We start from the raw sequence: 14,780 nt of genomic DNA, 5'->3' as shown, positions 1-14,780 counted from the left end.
AGTTGGGCCAGGACAGGTCAGCCAGGAGCCTCCCCCCCCCCCCATTTTGCTTCATCTTAATCCCTTCCCGCTGAAGCTGGGAGCTGCCTCCAGTGACTGCTGAGTCCCCCCTTTTCTTGATAACAAATGGAAGTGGGAAAATGATTGTTCCTTGGGTGATGAGACAGTGAAGCCCAATGCCACAGATTTCTAGATCTCTACCACGCAGAGATTTTAACTGCCAGGAAGGGACAAGCATCTCACCCACTGCAGCCCCTCAGGCCAGTTCTAGCCTCTCCTACAAGAGCTTACCAAGTAGTATTTTTTGCTCTTAGGTGTGTACTCAGGGTCCCACTCCTCCTCTCTGCTTCGCTTTTGGAAGTCACCGCTGGCGCTGCTGTTGTTATTGTTGCTGTTGCCAGAAAATGTGCCTCTTCCCCAGCCACGGCCCCTGGCTCGGAACTGCAGCTGAGAGCACCAAGGAGAGGAAGGAAGGAAAGGTCAAGGAGGAGGAGGAAGCTGCACAGGTTGCCAGCAGAAAGTAGCCACTGATGTAGCACCTTTTCATCTGCAAATGGAGGTCGATCAGCCTCGCCTGAGCAGCTTTGATTATACAAGAAGGGGCTGAACTCTATATGCCAGGCCATTGGGGTAGGGGTGCTTCCCAGGACCATGGGACTGCCTGACACTGAAGACCTGCCAATACCTAAGAATGAACAGCTGCCAGAAGTGCTTCAGTAATGTTAGAAATAAACAGATTCAGGACTGGGATTGTATGCTGGCGTGAGGGTCATTTGGTGTTTCCCACCCAACAGGATATTTTTGTTTTTTTTATCAGTCAGCAACCATCCAGATTTTCATGCCAGAACACCACATGCTATGAAGTGTACAGCCAACAACAGCAGTGGAAAGTGCCATCAAGTTGCAGCTGATTTATGGTGACCCCCACAGGGCATTCGAAGGAGTTCAGATTTATATTCCATTTTTCTCTACTTTTCCGGAGTCTCAAAGCAGCATACAAACTCCTCCCCTCTTCTATCCACAACAGACACCTTATGAGGCAGGGGCAGCTGAGAGATTTCTGACAGAACTGAGACTAGCCCCAAAGGTCCTAGCAGACTTTTTGTGTAGGAGTGGGGAATCAAACTGGGTTCTCCAGATTAGAGTCCACCGCTCTTAACCACTACACCACAATAATTTGCAATTGAGCACCTCTGCCTAGCAATGTTTGGTGGTCTCTAGTCAGAGCTGACTCCACTTACCATCAGAGATCAGATGAGATTTGATGAGCCTGGGCCACCTAAGTCAGGCGCACCAACAGTAAGATGCTAAAACAATCCATGAATTCATTTATTCTGATGCGGAAGTGAGGGAGTTTTATTAGATGGGAGAAGGTACAGAGGGGAAGAAGAGGGCGGAGGTGGGGAGAGAATGTGCAGAAATGCAAGCTCCTGCCGTCCTGGGACATTTGTGCACAACCAAGCTTTGCCAGCTAAAAACTTATTTTAATTCACTGCCCTGGCAGGGAGGCTGATGACTCAGGAAGTGTTTCTTCGAGAGGGGCAACTTACAAAAGTCCCCCGAGCTCTTCCCCGGTCGTTTGGGCCGGCAAACTCCTTGGTGCCGAGGCGGGATTTATCAAACCCAGCGGTAGACTCTTCCCGCTCTTCTGCTTCCTCGGCATATTCCTCGGCTTTGTAAGAGCGCGAAGGCGAGGACTGTGAGGATGAGGAGCTCGACCTGGATCGCTCCCGCACACGCCGGTGCTTCCTGCAAAGAGAGAGACAGAGACAAGCATTCATCAGGAGAGGAATGTGCTTCTGATTTTATTCAGACTGTCCTTGCATAGTGAGTGGAACTACCACAAAATCCCTCTTGCAAAGGAAGCTTCCAGAACAAAAGAAGGGACCTCTTCTGCATCTGTTCGTAAGACAAGGCTGTTCTGCCAAACCTATGGCAGAGGACAGTATTATCTGTACCATCGTTATGGACTAGCTTCCTATGCTGTTTCCCATGCTACCAGCTTATTGGTTTCCATCTGGAGTTCCCACCATGGTTTTTATTATGGCTGGCTCCTACTGCCAAACACTTCCTCATTTTTGCCATCCAGACCCAGAACAGCAGAGTTTAAAAATATGGCAACATCTGCCCCACTGGAAGACTTTATTAGATGTTTAGAATCATATGATTTAAGGATGGAATGTTTCAAACTGCTGTATTTTACATTTGTTGCTAGCCACCCTGAGCCCTGCAGTGGCAGAGGGGGGATATAAATAGAAAGAATAAATACATAAAAATGAGATTTCTGTTTTCTCCTTCTAGCACAAAAACACTTGTGAATGTAAGTTAAAATTCAGTCAAAGTAAGTTCTTTAACTGCTGCATTATACTGGCCTGAAGAGTGTTTAACTGCACACGATTCCACACTTTCCTGACAGGGCGCCTTTGCTATCTTAACCCATACGTATTCTCAATACCAAGTGTGCATCCCATAGCACTCTCCAAACCCCAGAGCCCCCAGTAATGTCAATGTACAACTGAGCTTCTGAAGGCAGAAAGCTTGAAGCTGTGAATTTGCCATACCTGGCTCCTTCACCATTCAGGCTTGGCATCCAAATTAACCCCCACTGTTTCTAATCACATTTTGCAGTGGAAACTAGAGGAAACAGCTTCCATTACATACAGGTGCTTTCAGTGGCCCACACCACACTGGGATTAGCTGGCCTGCGCTGGACAGTTTATAATTTCAGTTCATCATCCATAGCCTCATGTGTGTTACTAACAATAAGCACGCAACCCTTCTCTAGAAAGGTGTGGGAAGCATTCCTCTTTTACATACTTCTTTTTGGACCCTTTGTGAGACCTCTCTGTTTTTTCTGCTGATCTCTCTCGCGAATGACTTGAGGGCCTGGAGTCCACCGATTCCCTCGACTTCCCCCGCTTATCCTTCTCCTTATGTTTTTTACGCCGTTCAATGTCAAGGCGCAGATCAACAGGGTCATCTTTATATTTGCTTTCAGCCTGCAAGAAGAAGAGGGAAAAGGCTTACACACAAAGGCACCAGCAGTTCCTGCAAAACTACAACCCTTTGCACACAGCTTGGGACTGAAAAGCTTGAAGCTGAGTACACAGCATTGCTGTTAACACTGACTGGTTGTGCAAGTCAGGAGGAGGCCGTATCCTCTCCCATTCACTATTCTCTGTGACAAATATAAGTTGTTATCAAACAAGTGCCAACCAAAGCCCCTTTAGTCTCTCAAAGGCAGGACAATGAGGAATGTTAGACCTCAAAGGGGTAGGATTATAAGCTCTTGAAAGCTTCTTATTTTCTGAGCAAAATTCCTCACCTCTGCCTGGAAAAGGAGACCTAACCTCTGTGCGGGAGAGGTGAAACTGTAGTGCCCAAACAGGCTGCAGAAGGGGAATCATGCAGATGAACTTCACTCCACTATCACCAGCCCATCGAAGTCTAGTGCATACAGTGAAGAATGAATGGGGGAGCCAGCCTTGATTTGCATGCTCCCCTTACAATCTCTGCAGCGTTGTCTAGGATTAGAGCCCTGAAGTGACCATATATTTTGCACTTGCTCAATTTCATCTCACAAATTCAGAGACATTAAATGGAAGCACAGACAGTGGTATCGTAAAAGCCAACAGAAAAATGAAAAGCCTACTTCTATTACCAAAGGTGGTGAAGAGAAAGTAATGAAAATGCACTGGCTTTTTGGAGACTTGGAAATCAAATCCAGCTTTTGCTTCATGGGTCAGGGGCTGGAACTGATCGTTTACTCCTTCCACACGCATCCGTGGTTATTATGATGCAATTCCCTATTATTTAGGGCCCACCTGTAACTCAACCATCAGACACCTTTCCCTGCCTCTAGTTCTTTCTTTTTGCAGAATCACCTGAGTTGCTTAGAAACAAGCTTTGACAGCAGGATATTATGAATAAATTATCCAAATTACTTAATTTGTACAGCACTTCCTATGATTACCAAATATTCATGCAGCACCTATGCACTTGGCACACAAGCTGAAAATGTAGAAATTCTCAGAGATCACTTTAAAGAAGTTTCCCAGAATAAAAATTAAAAAGACACATACTCCCAATCCCCATTCTCCTTTTCTTGTTTAGCATTTAACTAGCAGAGGTGGGAAGAAATAACTGAGAACATGAGAGAGCAGTCAGAAGATCCAGTTCAATGAGCAAACACAACTTGCTGGCAGTACAGTCATGTTTGATACCTGTGCAGTAACAGCTGAATTGGAGTGTTGTGAGATTTCCAGGCTGTCTGGCTGTGATCCAGTAGCATTTTCTCCAGACGTTTCACCTGCATCTGTGGCTGGCATATGAAGATCCTCTGAAGATGCCAGCCACAGATGGAAGCGAAATGTCAGGAGAAAATGCTACTGGAACACGCCATACATCCTGGAAATCCCACAACCCTCCAGTGATTCTGGCCGTGAAAGCCTTCGACAACTGCTGAATTGTTACACATCCTTGCTCAGCTGCTTCTGTTACAGTGGATCTCGAGAGTCTCTAGACCCAATTCAGAATCTTTCAAGCCCATGATTAGGTGAAGCCTTGGACAATTGGGGCAAGTACTAGCAAAGTTTTAAAAGGGTTAGCAGCCCTCTACTAAAGGTTTTACTTACACGTGTTGCTAGCACATTTTTGGTCAAAACAAAGGTTGTTTTCAAAGACAGCAGGAGCTGGCAATTTTTGCACGTGCACCTCTTTTTTGCTCCTTTGCCTTCCACAGGTGAAGGAGGATTCTTTTCTACTCAGAAAACAAAGCTGATTGCTGGCCACCCCAGCGGAAACTGATCTGTATCTGAATGGCAGCAGCAAAACTTAAGGAGGGTAGCCGACATTTTGCTTAGTTCGGTTTCGTGCGGAGCTCTTTAGGACCGTACACCTGAAGAAGGTGTTTCTTTGTGCGTGCCCGCACTGACAACTAGTGCTCAAGGCCCCATCCATTCCAGCAGTCTATTATCCTTCAAAAGTGACGGGTGAATTTGAAGAACTGCAAACACAGATGATAGGAAAGCAACACTTTGCAGCAAACATGTACGATGGCGAACAGACAAATGTTTAAACCCAAAAAAGTGCCCGTATTTTTTGGTTTCAGTTTTTTAAAACGATACTAAAATAAAGAACTCGCAATCATTTTACTGTCCATAAAGATCCAAGAAAAGTTTAATTCACTGCTGTATTTTTAAATAAAGCAATGGCAGTCAACAGAAAATACACCTGCAGGAAAAGTATTTGTTTTAAGCAACGGTGCATTTGGCTCAGATATGGATTCCATTGACTTTCCTCTGTTTCTGACATGCATGTCTTTTGGAAAACATGGTTGGAAATATCACGGGTAATACAAGTGATTTAGTCATACTTACAAGCAGCAAAATATCACAAAAAGTCTCTTCCATCATCAAGGTCACTTGTTTCCAAAAATCCACTTTTTTTGTTTCAAGCTCAACCTCAATTGACTTTGGGGTCATTTTTACCATATTTCTAACCACTTCACAAAGGTTGTTGATACATTTTTTTAATAAAAATTAACCCTTTGTAGTTCATTTTTAGAATTATGCCCATCCTTGAAAGAAAAACACAAACTTAAGTAGAGAGCAAGTTAAACAAAAATATCACTTTTTTTTCAAAAAAAAATAAAGATCATGCCCACAGCACGCACACAGCGTATTCCACTACAGATCAAAACAGTAGTTCACCTTATAGCTGCTTTCTTTGGAACTTTTGGTTTCCTCCTGTGAGAATCCATGTTTTCTAAATGAACTTGGAGAAATGTCTATCCTCCTAAAAACAAAAAGATAGGACAAGAAATCACCATATGAAAGCCACTTTTTTGGTTATACAAGTAACAGACAAATCAGACATAAAAGCCATGAAGCCAACAGCAGCTGGCCCACAACGTTCAGTTGACTTTGATGAACAGAGTGTAAATTTCAATATAGGGGGTCTAAGCCTAACACCGATTCAGCCATGAACCTCTAGGGTTATCCTGATTGACCCACTACTGCTGCTTAGCCTTATCTGCCCTGACTGGCTGGCTCAGGCTAGCCCAATAGGGTCTAGTTAGCACTTGGACGGGTGACCACCATGGCAGTCCAGGGTTGCCACACAGAGGAAGGCAATGGCAAACCGCCTCTGTTTGCCTCTTGTCTTGAAAACCTACATGGTCACCCAACATTGGCTGTGATGTGATAGCACTTCCCCCAAAGTACATCTTGGGTCCCTTCAACACCAATGGGACTCACTGTTCCCCCCCTCCCCGGGGGGGGCTTTTTTCTTAATGAGGGTTTTAATGTGGACGCCGATAAGTTTGTAACGCTGTTTTAAGAGGTGTTTAGAGCTTTCAGTTTATGGAGCCTGTGTTATTTAATTTATAATTTGTATTTTGCCTCTGAGCTCCATTTGTTACTTGTTGTATTTTATGTTGTACACCGCCCAGAGCCCTTCGGGGAAGCGGCAGTATATAAAACTAATAAAAAACAAACAAACAAATAAAAGTTCTGGTGCCTTGGGGAGGTAAAAAACAAACAAACTAGGAGAACAGAGACAATTTAAGAAATGACAAGCCACCCAGACCCTCCCTAACCCTGGTGATCATGCCAAATCCCGCTTACCTGTGGATTTCAGGGCTTTTGTTCTTAGCCGATTCCTGCTCCGCTCGCTTTAGATATTTTGTAAAGCGTTCGTTCAGCGTCATTCCCGAAGACCCAAAGTGGTGCTCTGTTAATTTGAAGTGATGAAACATATCACAGAGTTAATATTGCATTTAGACACTAGGATGAGATTAAAGTGAACTCTGCAAGCAAGTCTTCAATTACCTTAGGGAAGCAAACGATGTAAGAAGTAAATGGGCAGAGGAAAAAACAAAGAAGAAGAAAGGATTCATCTCACTGCTAAGAGATGCAGACCATTTTATGAGAGAATCTGTTCTCCTTCAAAAAGGTGGCTGGGCCCCTTGGACCAGCTGCACTAAACCCACTCCAGATAAAGACACCCCTCCCCTAATGCAAGGGACACTCCTGAACTCAGGAGTATGGGAAGGCTTCTTACTTGAGGGGACAGCATTGTTGCTCAAGAAGTAAATCTGCAGGATCCAGTAATAGGATTCTAATCCACCTAAAGTGACTGAATACCTGAAGTGGGGGCCCCACATGTGTCCTGTTCAGTTAAGTGACCCCCTCAGATTTTTTTTCAATCCCTCTGGGAGGGGGCACTTGTGAGAGGGAGGCCAAGCAGAAAGGAGGGTCTGCTACATTCTTTCCCACTTTAGAGTATTCTGTTGAGCTAACTGCTGAGTTCAGGAGAAGCTATTTTTTTTTCACCAGAGAGCTACCATCATCTCCACACACAGGCTGGAGGCCAGAATGCATTTTGCCCCACAAATTGGCCTCTTCACAAGTGGTCAGGCTTCATAATGGTCAGAATTATTGATAAGGGTTCTGTGATTCCAGATGGCAACCCACTCAAATGGAGCTGAAGCACTGCACGCATACCCCATAAAAGACATGTGACGCTAAAATGCTGGCTCTTTGGCAACTTAAGGTATTTTGAGTTCCCTCTGGCCTCAGAGAGACAGTTGCTATTGCTCCTCCACTCCCAGCATAGCTAGGAAATGCAAACATGTCAGAAAAATAAAAGCACAAGAAGACAGTTTCAAGATCCTTTGAGGTTTTTTACTCCTGTTCTTATCTGGAAAAACCTTTACAACTGTTAATTGAGCACTAATCATTGTGCACTTTCATTAATAGAAGAAACCTGTTAGAAATAAGCATGGAGCCCCTTCATGAGCTCAGCAAGTCACACCCCTTCAGTTCGAAGTCAGGCTTGACAACCCAGCCAGGCACATGGTCACCAGATGCACCTGTGGCAACTCACCTTTCACATGATGGACAATAGTAACTATGTGCTGGGCGAAGAGCTCCGAGGGACTCCGCTGGGATTGAGCTGACTGGATGTGGTGAAAAATTGACCGGAACTCCTGCTCTTTTTTGTTGCTGTGCACCAGATCACGACTCAGCTTGCGCTCCTGAGCCAAAATCCCACTTGGGCTGGTGAGGAAACAGGCACACAGACTTGGGTTAAAGAAGCATGGCTACCATGAAGGCAAATTAATCAACAGCTGCCACTCAATATCATACATGCAGGCTGTCTTGCCATAAAAGCTAATTGGCTGCGCTTCTCCCCAGTCATCTGTGGGGAGAATGTTTGTTAGATGGTCCTGTGGCAGGGGAGCATCATGGGAAAGGGCGCCCTAATATTTCAAACCAAAGTTTTCTAACTGAAAGCACTTTACGATTAATTTAAGGCAAACATGGTGCCTTGTCACAAATATGGTATTTTTTAACTACTTAACGATTGAGCAAGGGTATGATTTCCATGAACAGATTAATTTCATTCTTCCAGCCTTCCAAGCTTACTATATCAGTCTCTCTTTACATATCAGTGAATGTGTTAACAGATGAAAACCTGACCAAAATGTTATCGTGTATTATGATGGCTTCCATCCACATCGCCTCTAAAGCAGTTTATCCAGAGCCCAAAGAGGTGTTAACTATGGTTCACAGAAAAATTTCAGATTTCATCTGTAGGTCTTTGCACTTTCTTCATAGAAGAGGTTATACCAAAAAGCAGACACTGTTCTACAGGTTGGAAAGTCAACACAGGGAGCATCCATAAAGCAAAAAGAAACAAAAGGGCCATACCAGTCATGGGAGATAAAAAATAAAGCCAAGGCTGATGATGCAAAATAGGGAAAAATACTTTTTATTACTCAGATAAAATTATCTACGTGTTTTGCATCTTCAAAGAAATCTGATAGTCTTACAGCAGTTTTTCAACAAAAAGTTTAAGTTCAGCAGAGGTCACTGTAAAAGGCACAACTGTGTTTTCTCTTCATAACCTCTTCCAAGCAGTGAATTAAAAATATTTTTGCAAGTTCACTCCTTACAGGAGACAGAATGTCATTTGGTATAAACAAATTTAGTAACTCATATGGGGAGGAGAGAGACAAAGGTCCTGTGATAGGTCATGAAGCCAATGAATAGAGGAGTAAAAGAAAGCAAGGATCAATAAAAGCTCCTCTGGTCCAACATTTACATGTAGCCTTTACATTTTAGCCAAGGTGCTAATCAAGGAACATCTGGGTGATCTTTAGCACATCTTGATTTAGAGTAAAAACCCAACCAGCTGAATGAGACTGAACTCCAACCTTTTCTGCAAAAAGGTGTTATTCTGGATCTGATGTTTTGTGTTTTATAACTACGGCACAATTATGGTTATATCATCTGTTTAAAAAATAGGAAAGACAAATATAGACACTTCACTACGAGCAGGTTCATTAACTGATCAAATTCATTATCCAAAATAGCTTTAAGAAATAATCTAAGAACTCTTAGTAGTTTCACCTGCTGATAAATGACTCAGATGAGTTCATGCCAAGTGCCACTTTGAATGACGGGTTTTGCATAAAAATCAGAAACTGTAAGCATTCTCAGGGCAGAATTTTCCCCACTCCTGAGAAACTGTAAGCAGGAGTTCCGGTCCCCCATCCTCAGGTACCTGTGATTTTCTGCTCTTCCCTTCCTATTCAAGTTTCATGACATCTATTCTGATTTTGGGCCTTAAGGTTATATTTACATCTTTAGTGACAGATGCATGGTTCAATTAGGTTTCAAAACACATTCCTATGGTTCATTCTTTAAGCGTTACATGTCTATTCTCTTTAGATTACTACATCAGTATAAAGTGGTTTGTCCGTTTTGATTCTCTCTCCATCACTTTGCCTTTTATTCCACTGGAAAGACAGACAAGCGGAGCCTCTCACCGTGCAAGATCCTCGTCAAAAGAATCCATCCGGAGATTGACTTGGGTCTCACGAGTAATTGAAAAGGAGGACTTCCCAGTGGCCAGGCCATCTCCCCGAGCACCTGCCTTCTCTCTACCCTCCGAGGCCTTTCTTGGAGGAGGAGAAGCAGCACTTTTTTCCTGGCCTGCTTTGTAAGTGGTCACTCGGAAATTCTTCTCTGGAACAAAACCTCTGTGACCGGCCTCTGCTCTCTTGGCAGCTTGCCTTTCTTCTTTCTTAGACTGCTCAGCATAGGAATCCTCCTCCAACTCTTCAGCTTTCCTCTGTTTCTCTTTGGTTGAGAAAGAGACCAGGCCTTCCCACTTGCCCGCCCGATCTTCCTCCTGGTTTTTACTGGAGGCAGACACCGTCTTAGACAGAAACTTGGGCTCATCATCCTCATCCTCGTCAAAATTGGGATCCTTCCGCCCTTTGCCCTTCATTTTTTTGTCCGGCTCATCTGCCTCCTCTTTGCCATAGTGGCTATCCTTGTGGAACTCGGCCATCTTTTTTTCAAAGTCATCTCGGAGCTTATAGCGCTTTGGGGACTGGCTTCCACGATAGACCTTCTCAGGATCAGCTTTGGGAGCATAGGGGTCCAGTTTTGCTTTGCCATCTGCTAATCCTATCTCCGAGAAAATTCCCTTCTCCTTCATTTTCTCCTTTTCCACACTCATCAGTTTCTGCTCTTTCTCTTTTCCATTCTCAGATTTTTGCTCTTCCAAGTACCTGTTTTACAGAGACAAAATATACACAGGTCAGGAACTATTATTTTGTAAGTTGCTCGATCAGAACTGCGGGGAGGCCCCAAGTCACTGGTAAAGTTACTACTTTGTTTAGCTTCTTTCATCTGTGAATGCTAAGAAACAGACCTGTTCCCAACAGGTCCTGTATAAGGTGGACAGACAGAACTTAAGTACCACCGATAAAATGGAACTGCAGCATGAGCAAAGAACCTGTTTCCACAGCTAGAACGGGGGAAAATATGCAAAAGGTCTTACCCCACCTGTGTATTCACTTACAAACCTGTTTGTGGAGAATTAACCCATCAATATTTTCACCTTGGACTGTGATGCTTTTTTAAGTAACACACATTGGAAATTAAAGCCTCAAAAGCTACTTCAAATTTTGGAGGCAAGTCTCCTAGAGAAGCTAGGAATAATTCAAAACACAAATAGAAGCAAAAAGGTTAACGGGGAAGATATTTCATTGGGTAGGAGGAACACGAAAGATCAGCAACCTCATTAAGCCTGGCAACTCCCAACTGAACTGCATGATCTGGGGGGTGGGGAGTTAATGACAATTCAAGATGGATTTCAAAAGCACCCTGGGGGGATGGTGAATGGCATCACAAAATTAAGTTAGAGCAAAAAATCACCACAAAATATCAGAAAATTAATATCCTTCCTTCTGAACTAGGCTTTTGAAAGAGCTGGGGTCAATTACAGAGAACAGGAAATGCAGGGCTGTATTTCCCTAGCTTGTTAATAGTTTTACTACTGGTTCTTCTTGAACTTTGAGGTTGGGAAAACAAGCAATGAAGCTCAAACAGTATAGCTGCCCAAAGAACATGTACCAGCTGCCGTCTCAGTAGTTGTATGCGGCTTTAATTTTTGCTGCATATGAAGGTTGTTACCAGCATTTGCCAGCTAGAAGTTGAGCTCATGAGTGGATTCCTAAGGAGAGCCAAGATCCTGCCCATTCTTTTACGAGCCTCATCTAAGGATTTCTAAAATCAGGACTAAAACATGAGACTACCGGTAATTGTGCCTGGCAATCTGACTTCCTATTTAAAAAAAAAGAAAAGGTACTGTATCCTGGAGGTCTGATGAAACACCTGTGCTAGGGGTGGCCAACCTATGGTGCTCCAGATGTTCATGGACTACAATTCCCATCAGCCCGTCAGCAATTGGCCATGCTGGCAGGGGCTGATGGGAATGAACATCTGGAACACCATAGGTTGGCCACCCCTGATCTATGCACTACAGATCTAAAATATGCACAAGAAGCCCCAAGCGCCATTCAACCTGCAGCAGTTAGACAGCTTTCTTCCTCTAAGAAAACAACAGTTGTCATTCTGGGACAGAGCAACACTGTTCTATCTATCTGTTCCATCTACGGAGAACAAGAGGGCGGGTTCTGACACCTTCTGGCTCCCACCATCTCTAAAAATGGCTAGCATGGTATACAGCCTCCACTAAACTTATCTTACAAATGTTTTTCTTACCCCTTTCAAAGCCTACTTATACTAATAATTATGGACAAGACTGTAGATTTATTTCAACAGGAGCAAAATGTGCCTAGAGATATATGTTTCTCAGGAAGATACTCTGTACTTGGGCATTAGAGAAAAATTATATACAAAACTGAAGTGTAAATAGAGGGAACCATTATTTCTAAAACTGACTTGCCTAGTCTTTCAGGGGTGGCACCTATTTGTGGAGAAGTCCACTAAGCCACTCAACCATCTGCCTTCAGCCATTTGGTTACAATATTATTTGGCAAGGATTTTAAAATTAGGGTATTTGGTTCTTTTCCTAACAAACTTGCCGGACTTCACAAAGACAACTTTAATCATGTTATTGTCATTTTACATCATCATGCATGTCATCTTGAGCAATCTGCCATTCAAAGAGAAGCCTAGAAATGCCTGAAGTAATCAAGATCCCACAATGTTAAAACCCACATAGCCAACTATACACCGTTAGAATACTTTGTCTGCTCTTACAGAAAGTACTCCATTGTTCCCGTAATAGGTGTGCCCAAATTTTCTGATGAGTCTCAATTAAACTTTTTAGACTACTTAGGCTCGGCCTAACCACAAGCCAAGCTACTAATGAACTGAAAAGTCAGGCAAACATTCAGCACATCAAAAACAGGAGGAATCAAGACAGCTTGCCTCTTGGAGAAGGCTGACCCCATTTCCTCCTTCTGAGATGCCCCATAAATGGAACCAATTGTTGTGGGGCTTTTGCACAAAGGGCTCTTCCTCGTTGGACTCAGGCTGGCCAAGTTATGCTCAAACTGATGAGAGCCTGCCTGAAAGGAGCTGCTGCTCTGCAGACCCATGCCCATCTGGGTAGGGTTAGATGAAGTTGGGCTGGGCTTCTGAAGTGGGCTCGGCCTGGGGGAACGGCGCCTCACTACGACTGATTGCAGGGGGCTCTTTAATGCCGGGCTGCGCTCTTTTGGACTCAGCTCTGTCACAACAGAGGCCCTTGATGCTGTGCTGGTGCCATAAGTGCCCACTTCTTGCCAAGACTTTGAGCCCTCTGAAGATTTGGCGTCCTGGGAAGTTCCTCCTGAGAAAGGCTGATCCTTGGTGTCATCTCCTTGGCTGTCTCCAGCACCCTGAGATCCTCGCGCATCCTTGGAAGAGGACTTCTTATCCTTCACGGATCGACGCTTGGAGGACTCGCCTCTGCTGTGATTAGAGGAGGACCGAGAGGAAGATGACCTCCTTGATCTATCAGATGAAGACTTGTCAGAATTTCTAGAATGGCTTCTAGACCGAGGTGAGGGAGACCTCCTCTTGGGTGACCGGGACCGTGAACGGCCTCTACGAGGGCTATAAGCTTGGCGGTAGTTTTGCCAGTTGGACCTGTAATTTCCATAGCCACCTCGATTATACTGGCCCCATGGGTAGAATCCTCTATTCCTTCCACGGAAATAATAGGGCCTCCGATACCCTCTATTATGCCCTCGGAAATCCCGATTCTGGTATACTCTTGGATGGTTTCGCTCCCTGTTGTGAGATGGAGAATATGATCTCGAACGGGACCTAGAACTGATAAAAAGAAAAGGTACTTGGAAACTGTGGCATTTAGTATTCCATACCACTAACAATAAAATAACAGTGCAAGCCTTTTTGTGTGCATCACTCCCTTCTGCCACCTTGGCAGAAATTTATATCTGTTTTTTTATCAAAATAAAGTGAGGCCAGAAAACACAGTGCAAGAAGTATGAATGTAATTCTCAAGCACATAAGGGATACTCTGTAGATGACAGATACAAAATAGTTCTGGAGGAAGCCATCTCTTTGGTGGAAAACAAGCACCCAATTTGAACATTATCAAAAACCTCACTGGCAGCATGCTCATGACAAGGATTAATTTCAACAGACTAAAGACTTTTTAAAAGTGTTTTGCACAATACAGAGGAACCCTGATTAACTCAAATGGCCCAATAATATGACTAGGTGTAAGATTTTGATCCTGAGGAGGAGCTAACTAAGATGTGTATAAATGAATTTGGGAGAATGGAAAAGGAAAGAGAAGAAATCCACTTGCTAAATGGATTTAAAAAACTAAGACAAACACATGTTGACTTTAGAACAGTAAAGGCAATGTTTGCATGCAACAGAAACATTTAATACAAATCTATATAAGAGAAGTTGCCGTCTTGTCTCCTGCATTAACACAGTTCCTTTGCTGAGAGGAAGAAAGGTAAGAAACTTACCTCAGGTACTGTTTCATTCGCAAACAGTTTCAGTAACCTTAGATGGAAGAGACATGCATACAGCCTGGTGCAGGTGGTGAAAATGAGCCAATTAAGATGTGTTCAGAAAACACTAAACAGTGCATGCAAGAGTCAGTCCCCAGGTGGCTACTGCCTTGCCTTATCAATTACTGCCACGAAACCTGCTGCCTGCTCCTTCCAAAATCCATTCTGTCACTTTAGAGTCACAGATCTTGAAAGGTTTTCCTTCAAAAATACGTAAAGGCCATTCCAGAGAAATCACTTGAAAGGAGATAGAACCTGAAGTATAGTGGACACTGGAGACAGGTGGAGAGGCAGGTATTGTTTTCCAAAGACTGCTGTTGGGCTATGAAGTTCACAGTGAGCCACAAAGCCATACTTGCATCTTAGGTTCACAAACTGTGCAGTGGAATGAAAAAGACAAGCAAACTGCTAGTTCCTACCA

At 43.7% G+C, this 14,780-nt stretch overlaps 1 protein-coding gene across 2 annotated transcripts in view; it reads right to left on the bottom strand.

Moving 5' to 3' along the window:
* The window catches only part of THRAP3 (thyroid hormone receptor associated protein 3), a 32,162-nt gene that overhangs the window by 1,386 nt on the left and 15,996 nt on the right, over positions 1 to 14,780 (bottom strand). For both annotated transcript variants that reach the window (XM_048499954.1, XM_048499955.1), the window contains exons 4-11: positions 12,756 to 13,643; positions 9,836 to 10,585; positions 7,888 to 8,060; positions 6,627 to 6,732; positions 5,712 to 5,796; positions 2,818 to 2,999; positions 1,551 to 1,749; positions 292 to 447 (exon numbers count right to left, since the gene is read on the bottom strand). In XM_048499954.1, the coding sequence (XP_048355911.1) occupies positions 292 to 447; positions 1,551 to 1,749; positions 2,818 to 2,999; positions 5,712 to 5,796; positions 6,627 to 6,732; positions 7,888 to 8,060; positions 9,836 to 10,585; positions 12,756 to 13,643 (2,539 nt within the window). The remainder of the gene's footprint in view (positions 1 to 291; positions 448 to 1,550; positions 1,750 to 2,817; positions 3,000 to 5,711; positions 5,797 to 6,626; positions 6,733 to 7,887; positions 8,061 to 9,835; positions 10,586 to 12,755; positions 13,644 to 14,780) is intronic.

The sequence above is a fragment of the Sphaerodactylus townsendi genome, linkage group LG06 (assembly GCF_021028975.2).
Source record: "Sphaerodactylus townsendi isolate TG3544 linkage group LG06, MPM_Stown_v2.3, whole genome shotgun sequence".
NCBI lineage: Eukaryota > Metazoa > Chordata > Lepidosauria > Squamata > Sphaerodactylidae > Sphaerodactylus > Sphaerodactylus townsendi.
The sequence above is the reverse complement of the archived record's forward strand: the minus strand, read 5'-3'. Positions and strand labels throughout refer to the sequence as shown.